Source organism: Cladophialophora immunda, assembly GCF_000835495.1.
Source record: "Cladophialophora immunda strain CBS 83496 unplaced genomic scaffold supercont1.3, whole genome shotgun sequence".
Lineage (NCBI taxonomy): Eukaryota > Fungi > Ascomycota > Eurotiomycetes > Chaetothyriales > Herpotrichiellaceae > Cladophialophora > Cladophialophora immunda.
Genome location: NW_015622543.1, coordinates 5,788,316 through 5,806,888, shown reverse-complemented (window position 1 = coordinate 5,806,888; position 18,573 = coordinate 5,788,316). Strand labels below are relative to the sequence as shown.

Below are 18,573 nucleotides of genomic sequence, written 5' to 3'. Positions count from 1 at the left end.
AGTACCAAGGAGATGTGTATCGTGCAGTCAAGTCAGACGCACGGTTTCCAACAAGCATCGCCAGAGGGACGTCCAAGTTGGATAGACCTCCACGCGGCGTGCTCCTTCGATTGTCAAACGGGCGCTCCATCTCGGAGCGTTGATGTGGTGGAGAAGAGAATCGCGACACCAGAGTACTCGTCCTGGGCATGTACAGAAATAATTGGGGGAGTTTTACAGAGGGTGTCGACAGAAATGTGCAGAGCAAAAGGCAGGGGGACATGTCGTTCGGGGGTGTATTAAGCTGGGAGCTCTCGGGTAGGTCTCGTTCACGACGAAAGAACAGCCAAGAGAGAGCTCTCGCGCGCCATTTGCGCCGTCTCTTTCGAGTTTTGCACTCCGGAAGACGCGGGTGTCAGTGGGACTCGAAGCGAGACAGACGACTGTGAAAAGACGCCATTGCGATCCAAAGAGCATCGTCGTCAACCTCTGAGGCAGGGGGAGCGTAGAGGGAGACGATCGCATACCGGCGCAGCAAATGAGTGGATGTTCCATTGTCTCGCCCTGCTAGGCTGCTGACAAAACGACACAGCATGTGGTGCAGACAGTGATGTGTTGGAGCTGCTCCGGGAAGAAGTGAAAGGACCGTGAGGCCCATGTCGGGATCGGATTAAAAGAGGAGCCTCGAATATCAATGCTTGAAAATTGAGAGGCTGTGTTATGGAGAAAGCCGTCTTCTGGAAGAAGACCCTCGGGTACTGGGGTTCGAAAGGACTGTGAGAAAGTGAAGTGAATTGCGGCCATTGATGAAACATGCTTGTTGTTGATAGAGGTGTGAAGCGTGAATGAAAGACTGTCCGGATAAATGTCGACCTGGGAGAGAACGCCAGCGTCCACACTCCTCAAATAGTCGACAGGGTCGTTGTCCTCGTTGCTAGCGTGAAGGAGGTTGCGGATCGAGTCAATCGACAGCAGCTTTCACTTCTGTGCCGCCGAGGACTCGATGCCTCTATTCCTCATCGTAGTCATCATCATCAGACATAGGTCCGTGGCCACGATTTTGTCTCCATTGCTTCCATTGGCCATTTCCTCCATCGCCCTGAGGATGTTCGCCTTGCCCGCCATCGTGCTCCTGGCCCATCCACTTGCCTTTTGCGTGCTGAGAGCCAGCATCGCCACCAGCATCGCCAGGCGCGTCAGGATCGCGCTTCTTAAACTCCTTGGGTAGCCCGTCTTGCTCCCAGACGTTTGCGATCGGACGGACGTTGGGATTTCCCACCACGATCTTCATGAACTTGTCATTGTTGCCTTGTTGCTGCCACCAGTGAAATTTCGTGGCTTGAAGAGCACGGCGAGTGAGTTGCTGGACTTCTGGGTCGGGGTGATCGAGCAAGGGGGTTAGGTCGAGCGAGTCATCGTCATCTGGCATGGGTCCGTGTTGGCCCTTGCCCTTCCCTTGACCCATGCCTTTCCATTTGTGCTCGCCATGGCCTTGACCGCCGTGTTGGCCGTGTTGGCCGTGCTGGCCCTGATGCTGGGGTTGTGAGTCGCGCTTCTCCACGTCTGATTCGTCGGCATAGTAAATGGGAACATCGGCAGGGGCGGCTTGGCTTCCAGCGACGGATCCATCGTTGGCTTGAGGGGATGGGAGAGCGCCAACCTGGGCCAAAGTGAAGGCCAGGATGGCTGCCGCTGTAGCTGATGTGAACTTCATGTCAATATAGTTTGGTACTGTTTTCAGAGTTTTAGGGGGTTGTGATCTGTATGCAACATGGAACCAACCGCAAAACTGATACCTGCACCTTTTAATGCCCCCCAAGTGGTGCAAAACAGTTCTTTGAGGAACCCAAGATAAAGAACAGTAGATATTGGACACACTGGAGTAGGGTGGCTGGAGGAGGTACATCGTGCAAGAGAAAGGAATCGCACCAAAGGTAGGCCGCAAAGAGGGATGAATAGGAAGCACAAAAGCGTACGCCCATCAAAGGCGCAACGCAAAGAAGCCTGTGGTGCCAAACGCAAGCTAGACTCGATCTCGGCTTGAATAGAGAGCAAGCAGGTCGGCTAGACCCGAAGTTGACATGAATAGGACAAAACGGGCGGTTGTGAGGCCGGATGTGTATATCAATAACGGCTGTGGCGCTTTACCCTTTTCGGCCGGTGGCCAGCCTCGCAAGGCTGTTGGTGTGGACACTTCGAACTTCGCTCGCTATCAGCTTGGAAACTTGTTATCGCAGGCCGTACCATGAATTTCTGATAGCGCACACCGATAAGATACTGCTGCTTGTATATCTGGACTGCTCCACTCTATCTCTTTCGCTCGGAGGCAGACTGGACCAGCCGAAGCAGGGGAACCGAGAAGAGAAAACATACTTGACCTCCAGCTTGATATCAGCTCCAGTGCAGATATGGGTGTCGTCGCGGCTTGTGAGTCTGAAATGTAAATCTCAAAGAAATAGAAAGGCTTTTAAGTGGAAGATGAGACACAATATCAATGACATTCGAATGCCAGCAGAAATAAATTGCTGTCAATACCAGAAATCGCTAAATCGCTGATAGGTGAAGTATCACAAATGAAACCGGGGGTATTTGGAAATGAATTCGACCGGAATGGACTGTTCCCTTTTAATCCAGCTCGCCAGCTTCACCACTGATCTGCTGTGCCGGCTCCATTGGCTCAGGAGTAATTGGCTCAGGAGCAGGCGGCTCCGTTTCAGTATGGCCATTCATTGGGTCCTCCTTGACAACCTCCAGTGGTGAAGGGTGTGCTACATCGGGTAGAGAACTCGCATCAAGGTCGGCGTAATTCTCCTTGTTCTCTTCGGCCGTGGTAGGTGATTCAACATGTGTTTTCGGCTGTGTCGTCTCTTTTACAGGCTGCCTGACCTTGTTTGGAGCTACCGTTTTGTGTCTAGGTGGGCTGCTGACTTGCACCTTCTCGTGGACCTTTTGTGCACTGCTCGCAGTGGGTCTCATCATTCTAGCCAGGAAACTTTCGTCTGGTCTGGCTGTGCTAACTCGGGACCTCGGTCTATCGTGGCCGTTGGTTAGCGATGTGCGAGATGCCTTCTTTGCCAATGAAAACGTGCTGGCTGAGCTACTAGCCCGAGGTTGTCGTGTCGATGGCGCGGACGGCTTTTTCGCTACCGACTTGCGATCAGGTTCAGTTGGTGAATGCTGCGCATCGTGCTTGGCAGCCGTTGAAGCTGTAGTGGCTGTAGCCGCAGCGGGAAGTTTCCCGGGTATTGTGGGGGGTTTCGGTTTGACTGTGCTGGGCGACCTGACAGCTTTCGGCGTTACAGGCGTCTGTTCCTTTTTGACGCTCTCTGGCGCCGCTTTCGGTTTTGCGCTTGTGTCAATCTTCGGCGCGGACGGCTGTGTCTTTTCTGTCTTCTCAGCATTTAATCTCGCTGCTTCTCTAGCCTTTTGTGCTTCTTTCGCCGATTCTATCACACCCTTGATTTTCGCCGGTCCTCCTCTGATGTTGAGCTTTGGCGAGGTTGGGGTTCGAGGAGAGGGTCGCGTCACCGTGGGGGATTTAGGAATCGGCTTGATATTGATCTGCTGTCTCGTAGGTGGCGGCTTGACTGGTTGTGCATCCTTAGTCGTCTGGAGGGCAACGGTCGGGGGTGGTCCCGGCCTGGTGCCCTCTGTTGCCTGCATTTTCTTGACCATTTCTGACGCATTTGACTCATCCTCTGGTTTTGATAGCGAGCGAGGGATTTTCTCTTGTATTCGACCAGATAAAATTGCCTCGGTGAGATTTTTTGCTTCCGGAGACAGCTTGGAAGGGGTGTGCTCGACAAAAGCAGATCCTTTCAGGATGGTACCCAATCCGCCTTCATCCGTCCCGTCGTTTGCAGAGTGCGCAGTTTGCGGGACTGATGTTGCATCGCCCTTCTTCGTAGTGACGGCTGGCCCTGGCGACTTCTCCGTACTCCCCGTGTCCTCAACAACGTTCTCTTTAATCTCGCCCATGCTGCTCACTTCACTGGCCCTTCTAAGACCGATCAAGGGTGCGCCTCCGTTCTCGCTGGGTCTCTCCACGGCAACGAAGCTTGCACGGACCTTGCTGACTGGTCTGCTGTTGTTGGATATTTCGGAGGGGTTTGGAGATCGGCCTCGACTGGGGGGAGATGTGGATTGATCACTGGCTTTGTTCTCGAACATTGCCCGAAGGTTCTTGACTCCGCTGTTTCCAGAGTTCGTCGACATGGCTGTAGATTCCATCACCGAATTAGCAGGTGAGCCCCAAGGCGGCAGACCTCAAGTTTGAAGAAGGGAAGAGCGACTCAATCAACAGAGGAAATCTCCAAACCCGGACAGAAATGTAAGGCGGTTGCATGGAGCAAATAACAGTGGTGAGCAAGACACAGGTGGATCCGGGGTTTTTTGGACAGGGGCTGTTTGGGCTCGGTTCTCCTCTCAATGCTAGGCCATCACCCGAGACGCGTTTCGCCTCACATGTAACGCGGTAGCCCCGGCACGCTGATGCTCAGGCGTTGATGCAGAAATAATGGACTCCGAAGGGTCAGGAACTGGGAGACTACTCACACAACGGGTTTACCAAGTGCCCAATCGATTCTGCTGGTTCTGGTGGGAATGTGATATCGTGGGAGTAAGTGCGAATTAAAATAAAGGCGCGGTTTGGACGGGAAAAATCACCACGACGTGCGTCAAGTTTCCCCCCCTTGAATACGAGCTGCAGCAACCGCGGAATGGAATCAGCATCGGGCGAGGTACACGTGATGGACACCTCTGCTCGCGTCACTGTTTGGCCGTCAATCACCACTAGCTGTGACTGGTACGGAGTATTGATATTAACATTATCTATCTAGGGAGCTTTGTAGCTATCTGGCATCCCAGTACTCTGTCAAATCTATTTCTCCCACAACGCCGAGAGACCTCCATGTCTCGTGCTGTGCTATGTTCAACGAATGGACACATTCCACCCCGAGCATATATTCAGACATCTATGACCTCTGTCGCTTGCTCAGAGACCGTGACGCTGACGAGGTTCTTGGTAGTCGTCTTGACAGGCTTTGCGCTGACCAGATAAACAAGCTTCTCTGTCCAAAAATGCGACACTATCGCCTGGAGGAGAGGTACGCTTCCAAACGCTGTGCCCGCAATCGGGAATAGCACGTAGTCAGCCATGGTGATGAGCGAGAATCTTTTGCGGTAAGAAAACTCATCGGCCATCTCCTCATACAGGCCGACTCTCTTCATCTCCCTCTCCCTGGCTTCAATGCAAGCCCGATGGTATCCTTCGTAGAAAATAACGAAGTATATCGTCATCAACGCAAAACTCATGCCCCTCAGAACCGAGGTGAAATCCATTGCAGCTGTCAAAAGTCGACAAGAGGTAATCGGATATGGGAGCGCAGTGTAGATGGCCGATGCAAGCAGCACGAGGAACAGATGGATCGGTAGGAAGTGTGCTTCGAAAAGTCGGCTGAATAAGATCAGATTTCGCAAGGTAAATCTTCGAAGATTGGGTCCGTGAAGTGCATGTTGGCTGAGTTTCAGGCAGATCTCAACATGGCGAGGTCGATTTGGTCGGTCAGCATCCAAAGAGCTCCCTTCGCTTGATGGAGTAGCGGGACTCTGAGAAAGAGATTCCGGGCCAATCTTGCACCATTGGCGAACAGCATATCCAGTGTCGAGACATCCCCACATATGTCGGAGACCTTGCGCGTACCGGGCAGAATGGTTTGCCAGCCAGCCGCGGATGCCAGCTTTTCCAGTCGTGACATTGCACTGACTTGCCGGGCTCGGGATTGATCTTATCTGCATGCGGCCGTTTGTGGCAAAATAGCACTTCAACATCATGTGCATGTCCTCGCCGATGGCTTCCGACCCAGTGTCCCAACCACCTGCCAGGCAAACAAGAGGAAGTGGGAGAGTATAAACTGCGGTAGGGATTGCGATTGTGGATCTGGTGGGTTTGCTGGTGAAACAAGAGAGCCCGGCTCCGCACCACATCAGGTCGGCGATGCGCACCATCTGAGGCACCAAATGGGCATTGCGATCAAAAACAATGGGCGGCATATACAGGGTCATATCGGTCAATCCTTGATCTTTGCGGTTGCGGAGGTGGTGGATGAGAACGGTCTCAAAATACTGGCTGAGGAGATGAGTGTCACCTGAATCGGTGTCAGTATGTTTCCGTCATGAATTTTTTCTCTGCTGAATCACTTACTGTCCATTACCGTTACGAGCACACTTGACCAGTTCAGGTCGTTGAGGTATTTTTGCTCTATCTGCCTTGCTGCCCAACTCACATTGCTACTCTTTCCGGGGGCTTCTCCAGGCAGGCCAGCAGGGTGGACAGTGTACTGCATCTCTCGAAACTTTCCGGCGAATAGCTGGATCAAGTTCTGAGCCACGTTGACCCCGTTCGGATCTCGCTCCTCCATGGCCAAGAAGACCTGTATCTCTGTCAATTGTTTAGCCGCCAGTCTTTTGCGAGATTCTGCCCTACATCATATGATGATCTGGCCAGGGTGTGGCTGGCGAGAACCCTCAGAGAGGTCTCGAGTATCTCAATATCCTCCTTGTAGCTGGGCAAGACCACTGCCATGGTCACAGCCCCTGATCGCTTCGCTGTATCTTGCTGTGTTCCAAATCCATGGGGCTCGTCTCGAAAACCGTCGCATTGAACAGTGTCGCCACGGGTGAGCTTCGACCGTCGATGAGTGGCGTGGATTTCCCGAGTTGCAGAGTATGCGGAGACGCAGAGTCTCAGAGGGAACAGGAGGGCGAGGACATGCAGAAAGACCGAGTAGGAGATGAAAATAGTCTGAGCCACGACAGGACTCGCAATATGTTTGAGAAATGGAGGGTAGAAAAAGCTCAGCCACTCTGTCTCGACAATCTTCAAGGCCGACTCGAGCAGGATCAGCAGGCCAAAGACCGACAAGCCAGGAATGCAACGCAACGACCACTTGAGAATGCCCATGCTCGTGGTTCCTGTTGGGGTAATCTGCAGTGGTCGTCTTGAGCGTGCTGTGGTGAGGAGGAACAGGACGGTGGGAGGAGAGAGGGTGCAGCAGGTGACAGCGAGGCAACGTCCGATACCACTCTTAAGAATTAAGCTGAGGACAAATTGCTGGACAAAGTGTTAGGGCTAGGAAAAGCCCTGGCACATCCCAAGCCTCAATCCACCCGATGTGCACTCTTTTTCTCTCTCTTCACCTTGGCCCCCCTTCCTACCACCATTGATGGCTCCTTCTCGCTGTCTTGTCACACGCTTTTCTCCCCCTGCAAAGGACACCCTGACTGCCAGCATGACCATTCTCGCAATCAATCACCACTGGACGCGAGGGCAGACACCGCCAGCTCACCTTTCACCGCCGGCGTTTCGTCCATTTGCCCATTTGGCCATTGTTATCATGTTAGCGCTGGCAACGACGAGTCCAGGTGATCCGCATCTGGGAGGGTAGCAAGGACGACGAAAATGTCCTGGTGGCGTGTATACCAAACAACAAGGCTCGTGGGCTTACCGTCAAACTTACCTAACCAGTCATCTGAACCTTTTGCATGTGTACGGTTTTGGTTCCACCAATCAACGCTTTGTCGAATGTCAATCGTCCTCCACGTGCATCTTTGGCCGGTCCCTCCAGGCTCAAGCAATTTTCCGCATGAAGAGAAGGTGAATTCGGGCATTTCAGGGATTTGCAGCATCTTGGGGTTCTAGTGTCAAAGTTGGGTTGCAAGGAGTCAAGAAGAGGTGGAAAAGTCATCCAAGGCACAAAGCATTCAAATATAGGCATATCGCCCCAGATTGCTTTTGATAATGCAACAGTCAGCGGATGCTGGGGGACGGGCGCAGGCAGCCAATGGTTGCAACCAAATGGCCGGAACAGCGCGGCTCGTTGTGCCTGGCTTTCACAAATGGGCCGTGGAAAATGTGCGATCAGCCAGCAGCCAGCAGCCAGCAGCCAGCCGCAGTTGTTCGAGATCCCAATCCTGGGGGACCTGAGATATACCTTGGACGGCGTTGGAAATGGTCTGGTCAACTTGGGCGATGCATCATGCGCCGAGCTACACCCTGCTAGCCAGCGGGGGTAGACGCAGGCGCAGTCTGTGGAAACTTTTCAGAACGCCACTGATCTTGATCCTAGTCACCTTGGTCGGCCTCTGGCTCATGGTGCGGATTCTTTGGCGAAGAGGAAGTATCCCTGCCAGTTTGTCGCTATATCCTGACGCCGAAATGATCAGAGGCAATGTCACTGTGCCCTATGATCCCCACGATCGCCTCTTCAGCCCTCCACTGAGCACCCGAGGCCGCGACATCATCGACAAGGATGGCAAGCGTGTCAAGCTCGTCTCGGTGAACTGGTACGGGGCCAGTGACATATATATGGTACCCGGTGGCTTGGACGTCCAGAATCGAACCAAGATTGCCCGTATCATTCGTCAGCTTGGATTCAACAGCGTCCGACTACCATATGCCGACGAGGTTGTTCGCAAGAATCCCATCATCGAACCCGAGCTTCTGAGCGCCAATGAAGACCTCATTGGGTCCCGCGCGTTGGATGTCTACGCTGCGGTCGTTCGCACCCTGACCGAAACAGGGCTGGCGGTCATCATCAACAATCATATCACCCAAGCGAGATGGTGCTGTGATGGCTATCCCTGTGACATGGGATGGTCAAATAGCGACCTCGGACCCTTATGTCCTGTCCGGCAGAGTGAGGAAGATTGGATTCAAGATCTCATAATAGTGATGGAACCGCACATCAACGATCCGTTGGTCGTTGGCGTGGACCTGCGTAACGAGGTTCGTGGCTTTGCGGGCAGATTCATGTGGGATTCATGGGCAACGGCCGCCGAACATGCGTCAGAACGGCTACACCGACTTGAACCCGGATGGTTGATGATCGTGGAGGGTGTTCAGTCCGCCAACGATATTAGGGGTGCCCTGGATCGGCCTGTTCGCCTGAAGCAGCGAAACAAGTTGGTATATTCGTCACATGTATATGGATGGTCGGGATGGGGCTCTCTGGTGCCGTATTGGTACCGAACATACAAGTCTTTCGCTGATGACATGGACAAGAACTGGGAGTACCTCCGACAAACCGATACGGCTCCTGTTTGGGTTGGTGAGATAGGGGCTCCAAATTCGCCATCGAGACGAGATTACCATTACTGGAGGAATATCATGAAGTATTTGAGAGAGTGTGACGCAGATTTTGCATACTGGGCAATCAACCCTCGCAAGCCGAAGAGTGATGCTACCGAGACGTATGGCCTTTTGCAGGACGACTGGCAGACACCGGTTTATGACTACAGGCTGCTGGATATGGCTGGGCTGAGGCAGAAATAGACTTGGACATGTGCAGTGCCAGCCCGAGGATCATTGACTGAGGTCTGGTATGATGCTGGACTGCTCTATATCATTCCAAGTACATTGTACCAAGTGGAAGCTCTCCCGGCCAGTCCGGCTCCTCCGGCTCGATGTCGGATAAATCTTATTGCATTCCCGATATCGTTATCGTCATTCACGCTGCGGAGAAGAAAGATACTCCGTCCTCCGTGTATCAAGAGGAGCCGTCGCAGCTGATTATCTCTATCATGGGACACCGAGATCCATTCTTAGTTCGAGGTAGAGATGTAGATGAAAGAAAGGCCCTGCAGATTTTTCTGAGCAGTCCCTGCATTTCCCTTGTCCAACTTACATAGAGCAGGTCCTTCTCTCCCCTACCGCCCAATGTCTTCCAAATCCGAGCTTGACCCTCTGCTACCCCAGAACGAACCGGCGCCCGAGATACAAGGCTATGGCTTCTCCAAATACAGGGGCTACGAAGGCATACAACCTGCAGCAGACTATAAGGAGTCTCCCAGGCAATGGAATGAAGGGATCCAGCCCGAGGAGGGGTACGGAGATGGCGCAGAAGAGGACGACGCCCGGTCCCTGTCGTTTGAATCCACCAAATCCGCCTTGAACAAGATTGCGTCCATTTTCTTCGTCGTCGTCTTTTTCGGCCTCGTGATCGCCTTCCTGAGTCCCGACGTGGGTGGCAGCGACCCCATTCCTACCCCGAGACCCGTGCCCGTCCCGAAACCCGGCCAAACGATCGAGGAGCGAGCGCTGGCCATCCTCCACCACACGCCCTTGATCGACGGCCACAACGACCTGGCGATCTTCATCCGCGGCGCGTACAAGAACAAACTGCACACCAAGGAGTTTCGGGACAAGTTTGAGAATGGAGATATGGAGCTGAACGTCGATTTGCCCCGGCTGCGGAAAGGGCGAGTGGGCGGCGCGTTTTGGAGCGCCTTCGTGGTGTGTCCCGAGAATGCCAGCGAGGACTTTTCGGACGAGCAGTACGCCACGGCCGTGTCGCACACATTATCCCAGATCGACTTGATCCGTCGCTTGCAGGGGGAGTATACCGGCAACTTCACATCCGCGACTTCGCCGCTCGAGGTGGCGTTGTCGAATTTCCACAGCTCGCGGCGTCTGATCTCGCCGATCAGTATCGAAGGCCTGCACCAGATCCCGCAGTCTGCGCCCTTGTCCACACTGCGGCTGTACCATGCGTTGGGCGTGCGCGCAGCGACACTGACCTGGAATTGTCACAATGCGTTTGCCGACGCTGCCTTGATTTCATCGCGGAATGGCACCGTAGTGGCTCCTTACCATCGCGGCGGGTTGACCTCGGCTGGTCGCGACGTGATCCGCGAGATGAACCGACTTGGGATGCTCGTCGACATCTCGCATACCTCGTACTGGACCCAGAAAGCCGTGTTGAGCAACAAGACCTCGGCGGCGCCCGTCATATACTCCCACTCCTCGGCATTTGCGTTATGTCCACACCCTAGAAATGTCCACGACGATATTCTGGACCTGGTCAAGGAGACGAAATCCTTGGTGATGATCAATTTTAGTCCCGGGTTCATCTCATGCTTGCCTCCCGCAAGCGAGAGCGTGTTGCCGGAGTTTTACGAGAAGAACAACACCCTGCATCAGGTGGCGAGACACGTCATGTATGTGGGCGAGAAGATTGGATATGATTATGTCGGTTTGGGCAGTGACTTTGACGGGATGGGTGAGCTGACCCCCAAGGGGTTGGAAGGGGTGGATAAATATCCTGATCTGATTGCGGAGCTGTTGAGGCTGGGCGTCAGTGATTCAGATGCCGCGAAGGCAGCTGGAGGGAACCTCATTAGGGTGTGGAAGACTGTCGAGGCCGTTGCAAAGAGACTGCAACGGCAAACTCTGGAGGGCGAGGACGAAGTGAGCGGGTGGTAGCCTTGCTCAGCTCATTCAGTGCCAGGCTGGGGTGCTGTCGTCAGGCTGACGAGAATAGAGAATGGGAAATGTCACGCTTATGAGATCAGGCCCTAGGCGCACAACTGAGATGGCCACAGAGAACCCATGAACGATAATCCAGACCAAAGAATGCACTAAAAATCACGTAGGGGGGTGTGGCCGCTTTGAACCCTGCAACTAGGCCGCGAGTCAAAAAAAGGAAGATAGACTCTCTGGCGAGGAATTGCTATACAGATAATCAGCTCTCATCTTCGCGTGAATTGATATTTTGCAACAGAGCAACTTACAACCTCGGCCACCGGCGTGACAAGCCGGTATTCTACCACTGAACTACCAGAGACTGGAAGGGGGTCCTTCAGGCTTCCTGAATTGCTGGAGAAATATGCGATATTGCAAAAGATAAAGATGGGACTTGCGCAGTTCCTGGGCGGATTTGGAAAACGGGAATATCTCAGGAGGTGAGTCAGCATGAGTGATGAGGCGAGACGCCCAATCACGTGCGGAGGAGGATTGGTCGACAGCGTCCTCGAGAAGCTCCTTGGTTCTGGTGATAAGGAGGGTCATGGGCTGCTGGGCCTGGTAGCGATTCGTGTAGACGTTGGTCAGGGTCGTGGTAGTGGGTGTGATGGAGGCGTTGTCACTCACTCCCCCCCGGCCTCTAGAGCGGAAGGGGAATATAACTCGTCTTGGTCAGCTGGAAGTGGTTCTCGACGCTCTTGACATGGGACGCAGAGGTAAAACGATAGCCTCATCATGAATGGTCCGCATAGGCGACGAAGATGGTCACACGGCAGAGATTGAGCACTTTGGCGGAACCATTTGGTTGGTGTACGAGGTACATATCATATAGCTTCACTGTCCGACCAATGCTGTGAGTCCAAACGGAGATGGGCATAGCAACCTTGGATTAAGGCCAAAATCTTCCTTGCGATTTCAAGGACTGATCCAGCAACTCGTTGATCGTGCTGTGGTCGGAACGAGGGTAGGATGCGCCATATGTTGTTTTGCTATATTGACGGTTAGTTAGTACAATTTTTGCGAAAGATACGCCCCTGCCAAGGCTGGCTCGTATTTACATGCATTTTACTGATCTTAGAATAGCCGAGAAGCATTCAGGTATCGATACTGAACAAGACGGGGAAGGTTTGAAGCGAGTGATCGAACTATTATCCTGGCAAGATACGTGCAGCATAGAATGGATTCTGTATGGATAGTCAACCAGTCGGGTTTCCTTGATCGCAAGCCTACCAACTGGTCGATATTGTCACATTCCTATCTCTGAGCCTGTATTTCACAACTTCGCCTTTGCTTCCTCGGGTGGAACGATCTTCACTGGGGTGAACGGGACTGCCAGATGATAAAACACCTGATCCCATCGATCATTTCCAAACCAGTCCCTCCGTTGCCCTTCTGAGTTCACGGCCACGATCCATGGCGCCCCAAATGCACCGGCTCCCATGGTCAGGTCAATGACCCGTTGCTTGTTCTCGGGTGTCACTGCCTTCTTCATGATCTCCTTGATTTCCTCTTCGGGGAAGATGCCTTCCAGAGCTTTGATGATTCCTTCGGGCTTGGAGATATTGATGCCATTACTCCAATACGCCGTGCTGAAAGCTGGAAAGGCAGCTTCAAACTTCTCTGGCGGATAGTGGTCTTTGATCCATGTCGCCACGCGGACCGCCTACCCATGCCGTTAATCGCGGGTCCATATTTGAGACCGGGGGAACTCACAAAAAGAGACAGGATGGGAAATTCCTTGGGCCGGACGACCTTCAGCCCAAGCAGCTCCCCAGTCATTTCCGAGTCTTGCTTTGCAAAGGCCTCCTTGGCTTTGGGTGTTGGCGTGAAAGGGTTGCCCACGCCATCACGGGCGGCACCCAAGAAGAAAGGGATTATGTCCACAGATACACCGTATGCATTCAGGAGTGGCCGGTGGCGGATTATGTTGGTGAAGCCAAACCACGAGTACGGGGATACTGGCGACGGCAGGTGAGCTTCGCACAAATGGCGAGTGGGTGTATGGTACACATACCACAATCCACATAGATGGTCAGCTTTCCTCCTTCTGGACGCATCTTCCTAAGCTTTCTCTCGGAAATCTAGCAGCACGCTGAGACCAGAGTCCCCAGTGGAGAGATCTCAATCCAGGCTTCCCCAGAAGTTGCGGGACTCGTGGTGCCTCCGTGCTGGTTGGTTCGTGGAAAGGGGTTCCTTGATGGCGCCGCTGCAGACTTGTGCTCAGTCCCTCCTGTGCCGTGATGATTATTTATGATCAATCCATGCCACCGAGCAGAGTCAATGGGTTGATTTAAGCAGAGAGGTGCAGAGAGATCGGGGTCAGAAGCACAGATCTGCAAGACCGGGACAGCCGAGGCCCCACGGCGTATCGCCAACGACTAATCATAAATATACAATTTCCTCTTGTTCCCACCTTCAGCCTCTCCATCGTGGGACTTTGCTCAGGTTCGGTCTCGTTCCTACGCACGCAAGGCCTTTGTAATCTTTTGACGACGGCATCTGACAGTAATGGCCGCCTTTGCTCTACGTCCAATGATGGCCTTGCTCTTCCCGGGGTCGACACCCCCAGGGGCAGCTCACCCTCGAGCACTACATATCCCATCCAAGTACGGCCGCTGAAGCAACACGCGAGATCTGAAGTTTGCCATTAACGGCCTGTGTTCGCAATGCCTATCGAATCCGCCCATCCACCCATCTCTATCCCTGCAGTGGACGTCTGGACATTTCTTTTTGATCGCACTGATCGGGAGTATCCTGAGGATCATGGTAAGTGACCCCGGGCATGGGCACAGTCCTTGCCCCAATGCCTTTCCCAGCAGCCTGCTCACAACCCTGACAGTCGTATATGTCGATGTTGCGGCACAGCAGCAGCACACGCTGCGAGATGTTCGGGACGCTGCCCGTCGCTTTGGACAAGGCGTTCAGAGTCAATGGAATTGGCGGAAGGGCGACGTGATGGCTGTCTTTACCCCCAACAGCGCCGAGATCGCACCTGTTACCTTCGGCACTCTTTGGGCTGGTGGCATCGCATGCCCCTTCAACAACCTCTACACTGTCGGCGAACTCGTGTCACAGCTCAAGTCGTCCCAAGCCAAGGCATTGACGACCCATGTCGCATGTCTCGAAACCGCTCGCGAGGCTGCGTTGCTGGCCGGCTTGCCTCTGGATCGGATCATTCTGGTCGGCCCACGAGATCCCAAAGGTCGATTTCAACACTTCTCGGACCTACAAGGCTCTTCGACTGTCGTAGAGAAGGTCTCGATCGATCCAAAGGAAGATCTCGCTTTCTTGGTGTATTCTTCAGGCACCACCGGACTGCCGAAAGGCGTCATGTTGACACACGAGAACATTGTGACGAATCTCCTGCAAGGAATTGTGATGGATGCGCAGCGGACGCATTGGAGCAGGGACAGAACGATTGGTTTCCTTCCCCTATATCACATCTATGGTTAGTCCACGCGCGACCCATATGAGGTTGAAACCTGCTAAATGCCTCCCCTTTAGGTCTCGCGGTGCTTCTTCTCAGCCCGGTGTATCGAGGGATCACGGTCTACATCATGCAACGATTCGAGCTGGAGCCGTTCTGTCGCATCATCCAACAGGAACACATCACAATCGCCTACGTCGTCCCACCGGTGGTCCTGCTGCTCGCCAAACACCCGCTCATTGCAAAATACAATCTGAGCTCGTTACGGATGATGCACTCCTCCGCGGCCCCCTTGACGAATGATCTGGTGGAGATGGTTTACAAGCGGCTGAAAGTGCCCATCAAACAAGGATATGGCTTGTCAGAGGCGTCCCCGGGCGTGGCTTCGCAGGTATGTGAAGAGCAGTTCCTCCTTGTTGACTCTAACGCCTAACTCATCACCTCCAGTCGTGGGAACAATGGAACAAGACAGTGGGTTCCGCCGGAACCCTCCTCCCCTCCATCTCGCTCAAATGCATGGATGACGGCAAGGAAGTGGCTCTGGGTGAGACCGGGGAGATCTGGATCAAGGGGCCCAACATCTGCAAGGGATACTACAATAACCCGAAGGCCACTGCGGATTCTATCACTCTCGACGGCTGGTACCGCACCGGCGATATCGGATACATCGACAAGGACCACAACCTCTACATCACCGACCGCGTCAAGGAGCTCATCAAGTACAACGGGTTCCAGGTGGCGCCCGCCCAGCTAGAAGGCTTGCTGTTGGCGCACCCGGCTGTCAACGACGTCGCTGTCATCGGCGTCTACAGTCCGGAGCGTGCGACCGAGCTCCCCAGAGCGTACGTCGTGGCGGCCAAGGGATACGCGAGTGGCCCGGCGCTGGAGAAGGACATCTGCGACTGGTTGCACCAGAAGGTGGCGCCGCACAAGCGGTTGAGAGGCGGGATCAGGTTTGTCGATGCAATCCCGAAGAGCAACGCTGGCAAGGTGCTCCGCCGGGTCCTGGCCGAGCAGGCCAAGAAGGAGATGGCACGGCTGTGATTTGGTAGATTATGTACCTGGTATCGACAGAACTTGGAACAACTTATCATCATTTGGGTACCGTGGATCGAGCCCGATGGGCCCTAGCTGCGAAAGCAGGACACATGAACATGGGCCAACATGCGAAGATTGTATCTGATTGTAAAAAGCTTGATCCATTCATCCCAAAAACACCTATGTCAGAATGCCGGGGATTTTTGACTCTGAGGCAAAATTACTCCTGATTAACGAACCAAACGTCCCTATGTAGCCGGACCCGAGGCCTTCCCTTTCCTTCACAACTTGGAAAACATATTCTCCTTCTGCGGGCGGGCGTCCAACTCGTGCGTCCAGGCGCTGCGCGGCTGGGTGTGCAAGAACCAGTAGGTCTGGGCCAGGTCAGCGGGGGCGACGAGGTGGCCGGAGACGTCGTCGAGCTTGTCGGCCTGACCCGTGCGTTGCCACTGGCGGCGGGACCACTCGCCGATCAGCTTGCCGTCGACGGGGCTGTCGACGATGATATGCGCGGCGTGGATGCCCTGGGCCTGGTACTCGCGCGTGATGATCTGGCCCAGCGAGCGCAGGCCGAACTTGCCCGGCGAGAACGAGGCCAGGCCTGGGTTGCCGCGCAGGGCCCCCGTCGCGCCCGTCAGCAGGATCGTGCCCCGGCCCGCCGCCAGCATGTCCGGCAGCACGCACTTGGTCGCCCAGAAGGCCCCGAACAGGTTGATCTTGGTGAAGTTCTCAAACTCCTCCGACGTCGTGTCCAGGATCGACCGCCCGTTGACCCGCCGCGCCCCGGCGTTGTACACCAGCACGCCCACGGGGCCCAGCTCCGCCCGGATGCACTGGAAGCTCGTCACCACCGACTCCTCCTGCCGCAGGTCCGTGATGTAGTAGTGCGCCGCGCCCGCGCCGTAGTCGGCGTCGATGCCCTGCGCCATCTTGCGCAGCTTGTCCTCGGTGCGCGCCAGGAGCGCCACGCAGAAGCCCTCGGCCACGAAGCGGCGGGCCACGGCTTCGCCAATGCCCGGTCCAGCGCCCACCACGGCGATGACGGGCTTCTTTTGCGAGTTCAGAGACATGGTCGGGTTGAGAGATGGTCGGCTGCCGGAGCAGTGTTGTTTGGGACTGGTGGACGGTAGGTATTGCTCTGCCTTTTTTTGTTTCAATGTTCTCACAACACTAAGCGGGTTTGTCACTGTTATGTGTCGATGTCGAGGCCGAGAAAGGGCCGGCAAACTGGATTAGATGGAAGCTGAATCAAGTCAAAGTACAAATTGATATTGAAGCATGTTGTTATTTAGAAGGTGATCAAAATCGCGTCATTCTCAAGAATCAGTAATCCAGCCCTGACCACGGCGGGACGAGCCTCGGTATGCGACCAAACGCCGTGTTGCCCCGTGGGGCCATACAGTGTGTAGTGTGCCCCTTATTAGTTCAGTGGATGGAATAGTAATAAGCGGCACATGTTAGATATTGGTAGGGGTCTTTCGTACGTAGAGAAGCTGGCTACGGTGTCGATGAGAATCTATCACATAGTCCGAGGTCTGGGATGGAGCGATATGGCGGCCCAGGGTCTGAGGAGGAGGAGGAGGAGGAGGGAGGCAGAGAAGTTCATCAGGCGGGAAAAAGGCATTGAGTTGCCTACAAGGGTTGGCCAAACAGCCTTGTACAGAGTATATACAGAATGACAAGCTTGATACTTGGATCCGAAGAAGACAGATCTATTCAGTCTAGGCGCCTGCTGCGCAAGGCAGATCTAATCGCCGGTCGATGAGGCTCAGTTTCCAGCCCTTTCTCTTACAAAATGTCCATCAATCACAGCACGCACTGGTTACAACTATAACTTGCTCCTGGAAGCTTGCAGCGGACTCGGGATCGAACTCGAAAGGTTGGACAAGACCTCTCCCGCCTCGCGCTCAATGCGGGCAATGAGTCCTGCACAAGTTGGAATGTCGTAGATCAAGCCCATGACTTGCCCAGCGTACCACACCTGTGACAACGGATTAGCAAACAACATAACTCTTAGAAGCTGCAATGCGTGGTGACGACTTACCCCGTGTTGAATGTCGCCCCCAGTAAGAACTTCCCTGCCTCGGGCACCGCTCACCACCGGAGCAACCTCAGCAAACTCGCCAGTCTTGCTGGTGGATTCGATTTCGATGGTCTTGGCCGTCATCTGGTTGCTGAACATGCGGCTGGTGTTCTTCCACCGCCTCAGGATGAGCGTCGTCTGATGCTCGTCCCCTTTCACAATGGCCTGCTTGACATTCAGGTGGATGGGGGCCTCGACCGTGCACATGAACCGAGTGCCCATGTTGATGCCCGCCGCGCCCAGACTGAGCGCTGCCATCAAGCCATAGCCATCGGCAAACCCGCCAGACGCGATAAAAGGGGTGTTGCCTAGTTCCTGACGGGCGCGACTGTTCAAGATCAGGGAGGCAATGTCGGATTCGCCCACGTGGCCGGCACATTCGAACCCGTCGATCGACAAGATATCCACTCCCAGTCTGATGGCCGCTTTCGCATGTCTGATCGTGGTGGCTTTGTGGATCACAATGATGCCGGCCTCCTTCAACTTCCTGATGACGGGGCCTGGGCTGTTGCCGGCGGTCTCGACGATCTTGACACCCTCATCGATGATTGTCTGAGTGAATGCAGGATAGTCCGGAGGGTTGAGGGCCGGTAGCAAGGTGATATTGACGCCAAAGGGGTTCGACGTCAACGACCGCGTCTTTCTGATTTCTTGTCGCAGGTGCTCTGGGTCTGGCTGCGTCAAGGCGTTGATGATTCCAAGACCGCCAGCATTGCTGACGGCGGCGGCGAGCTCGGCATATGCAAC

General features: G+C 54.3%; 7 protein-coding genes across 7 annotated transcripts; 3 read left to right on the top strand and 4 right to left on the bottom strand.

Moving 5' to 3' along the window:
• Positions 1–2,452: 2,452 nt before the first annotated feature.
• On the bottom strand, positions 2,453–4,588 carry PV07_06346 (uncharacterized protein). Its single transcript, XM_016393310.1, has 2 exons — positions 4,534–4,588; positions 2,453–4,196 (listed from the first exon to the last, which is right to left on the bottom strand). The coding sequence occupies exon 2, from the start codon at positions 4,192–4,194 to the stop codon at positions 2,605–2,607; it is 1,590 nt and encodes a 529-aa protein (XP_016250829.1). The 5' UTR covers positions 4,195–4,196; positions 4,534–4,588; the 3' UTR covers positions 2,453–2,604.
• A 200-nt stretch (positions 4,589–4,788) lies between these two features.
• PV07_06345 (uncharacterized protein) lies at positions 4,789–7,258 on the bottom strand. The gene is made up of 3 exons (XM_016393309.1): positions 6,464–7,258; positions 6,182–6,410; positions 4,789–6,125 (listed from the first exon to the last, which is right to left on the bottom strand). Exons 1-3 carry the CDS (start codon positions 6,938–6,940, stop codon positions 4,945–4,947), a joined length of 1,887 nt encoding a protein of 628 aa, XP_016250828.1. The 5' UTR covers positions 6,941–7,258; the 3' UTR covers positions 4,789–4,944.
• A 656-nt stretch (positions 7,259–7,914) lies between these two features.
• PV07_06344 (uncharacterized protein) lies at positions 7,915–9,352 on the top strand. The gene has a single exon (XM_016393308.1). The coding sequence runs from the start codon at positions 7,988–7,990 to the stop codon at positions 9,308–9,310; it is 1,323 nt and encodes a 440-aa protein (XP_016250827.1). The 5' UTR covers positions 7,915–7,987; the 3' UTR covers positions 9,311–9,352.
• Positions 9,353–9,528: 176 nt separating this feature from the next.
• Positions 9,529–11,537, top strand: PV07_06343 (uncharacterized protein). Its single transcript, XM_016393307.1, has one exon. It carries the CDS (start codon positions 9,695–9,697, stop codon positions 11,237–11,239), a length of 1,545 nt encoding a protein of 514 aa, XP_016250826.1. The 5' UTR covers positions 9,529–9,694; the 3' UTR covers positions 11,240–11,537.
• An 896-nt stretch (positions 11,538–12,433) lies between these two features.
• On the bottom strand, positions 12,434–13,565 carry PV07_06342 (uncharacterized protein). The gene is made up of 3 exons (XM_016393306.1): positions 13,293–13,565; positions 12,992–13,236; positions 12,434–12,941 (listed from the first exon to the last, which is right to left on the bottom strand). Exons 1-3 carry the CDS (start codon positions 13,333–13,335, stop codon positions 12,552–12,554), a joined length of 678 nt encoding a protein of 225 aa, XP_016250825.1. The 5' UTR covers positions 13,336–13,565; the 3' UTR covers positions 12,434–12,551.
• A 379-nt stretch (positions 13,566–13,944) lies between these two features.
• PV07_06341 (uncharacterized protein) lies at positions 13,945–15,777 on the top strand (the record flags this gene model as incomplete). The annotated part of the gene is made up of 4 exons (XM_016393305.1): positions 13,945–14,044; positions 14,118–14,726; positions 14,783–15,096; positions 15,153–15,777. 4 exons carry the CDS (start codon positions 13,945–13,947, stop codon positions 15,747–15,749), a joined length of 1,620 nt encoding a protein of 539 aa, XP_016250824.1. The 3' UTR covers positions 15,750–15,777.
• Positions 15,778–15,784: 7 nt separating this feature from the next.
• PV07_06340 (uncharacterized protein) lies at positions 15,785–17,051 on the bottom strand. The gene has a single exon (XM_016393304.1). The coding sequence runs from the start codon at positions 16,811–16,813 to the stop codon at positions 16,025–16,027; it is 789 nt and encodes a 262-aa protein (XP_016250823.1). The 5' UTR covers positions 16,814–17,051; the 3' UTR covers positions 15,785–16,024.
• Between the last annotated feature and the right edge of the window lie 1,522 nt (positions 17,052–18,573).

What these genes read in the sequence shown, in the direction of transcription:
- PV07_06346 (XM_016393310.1), bottom strand. Translation starts at nt 4,194, where the DNA reads ATGTCGACGAACTCTGGAAACAGCGGAGTCAAGAACCTTCGGGCAATG.
- PV07_06345 (XM_016393309.1), bottom strand. Translation starts at nt 6,940, where the DNA reads ATGGGCATTCTCAAGTGGTCGTTGCGTTGCATTCCTGGCTTGTCGGTC. An exon ending in TGGCCAGATCATCATATGAT is followed by an intron (nt 6,411 to 6,463) that starts GTAGGGCAGAAT and finishes ACAGAGATACAG; the next exon opens with GTCTTCTTGGCCATGGAGGA. An exon ending in GCTCGTAACGGTAATGGACA is followed by an intron (nt 6,126 to 6,181) that starts GTAAGTGATTCA and finishes ACACCGATTCAG; the next exon opens with GTGACACTCATCTCCTCAGC.
- PV07_06344 (XM_016393308.1), top strand. Translation starts at nt 7,988, where the DNA reads ATGGTCTGGTCAACTTGGGCGATGCATCATGCGCCGAGCTACACCCTG.
- PV07_06343 (XM_016393307.1), top strand. Translation starts at nt 9,695, where the DNA reads ATGTCTTCCAAATCCGAGCTTGACCCTCTGCTACCCCAGAACGAACCG.
- PV07_06342 (XM_016393306.1), bottom strand. Translation starts at nt 13,335, where the DNA reads ATGCGTCCAGAAGGAGGAAAGCTGACCATCTATGTGGATTGTG. An exon ending in GACCATCTATGTGGATTGTG is followed by an intron (nt 13,237 to 13,292) that starts GTATGTGTACCA and finishes TGCCGTCGCCAG; the next exon opens with TATCCCCGTACTCGTGGTTT. An exon ending in TTCCCATCCTGTCTCTTTTT is followed by an intron (nt 12,942 to 12,991) that starts GTGAGTTCCCCC and finishes CGGCATGGGTAG; the next exon opens with GCGGTCCGCGTGGCGACATG.
- PV07_06340 (XM_016393304.1), bottom strand. Translation starts at nt 16,813, where the DNA reads ATGTCTCTGAACTCGCAAAAGAAGCCCGTCATCGCCGTGGTGGGCGCT.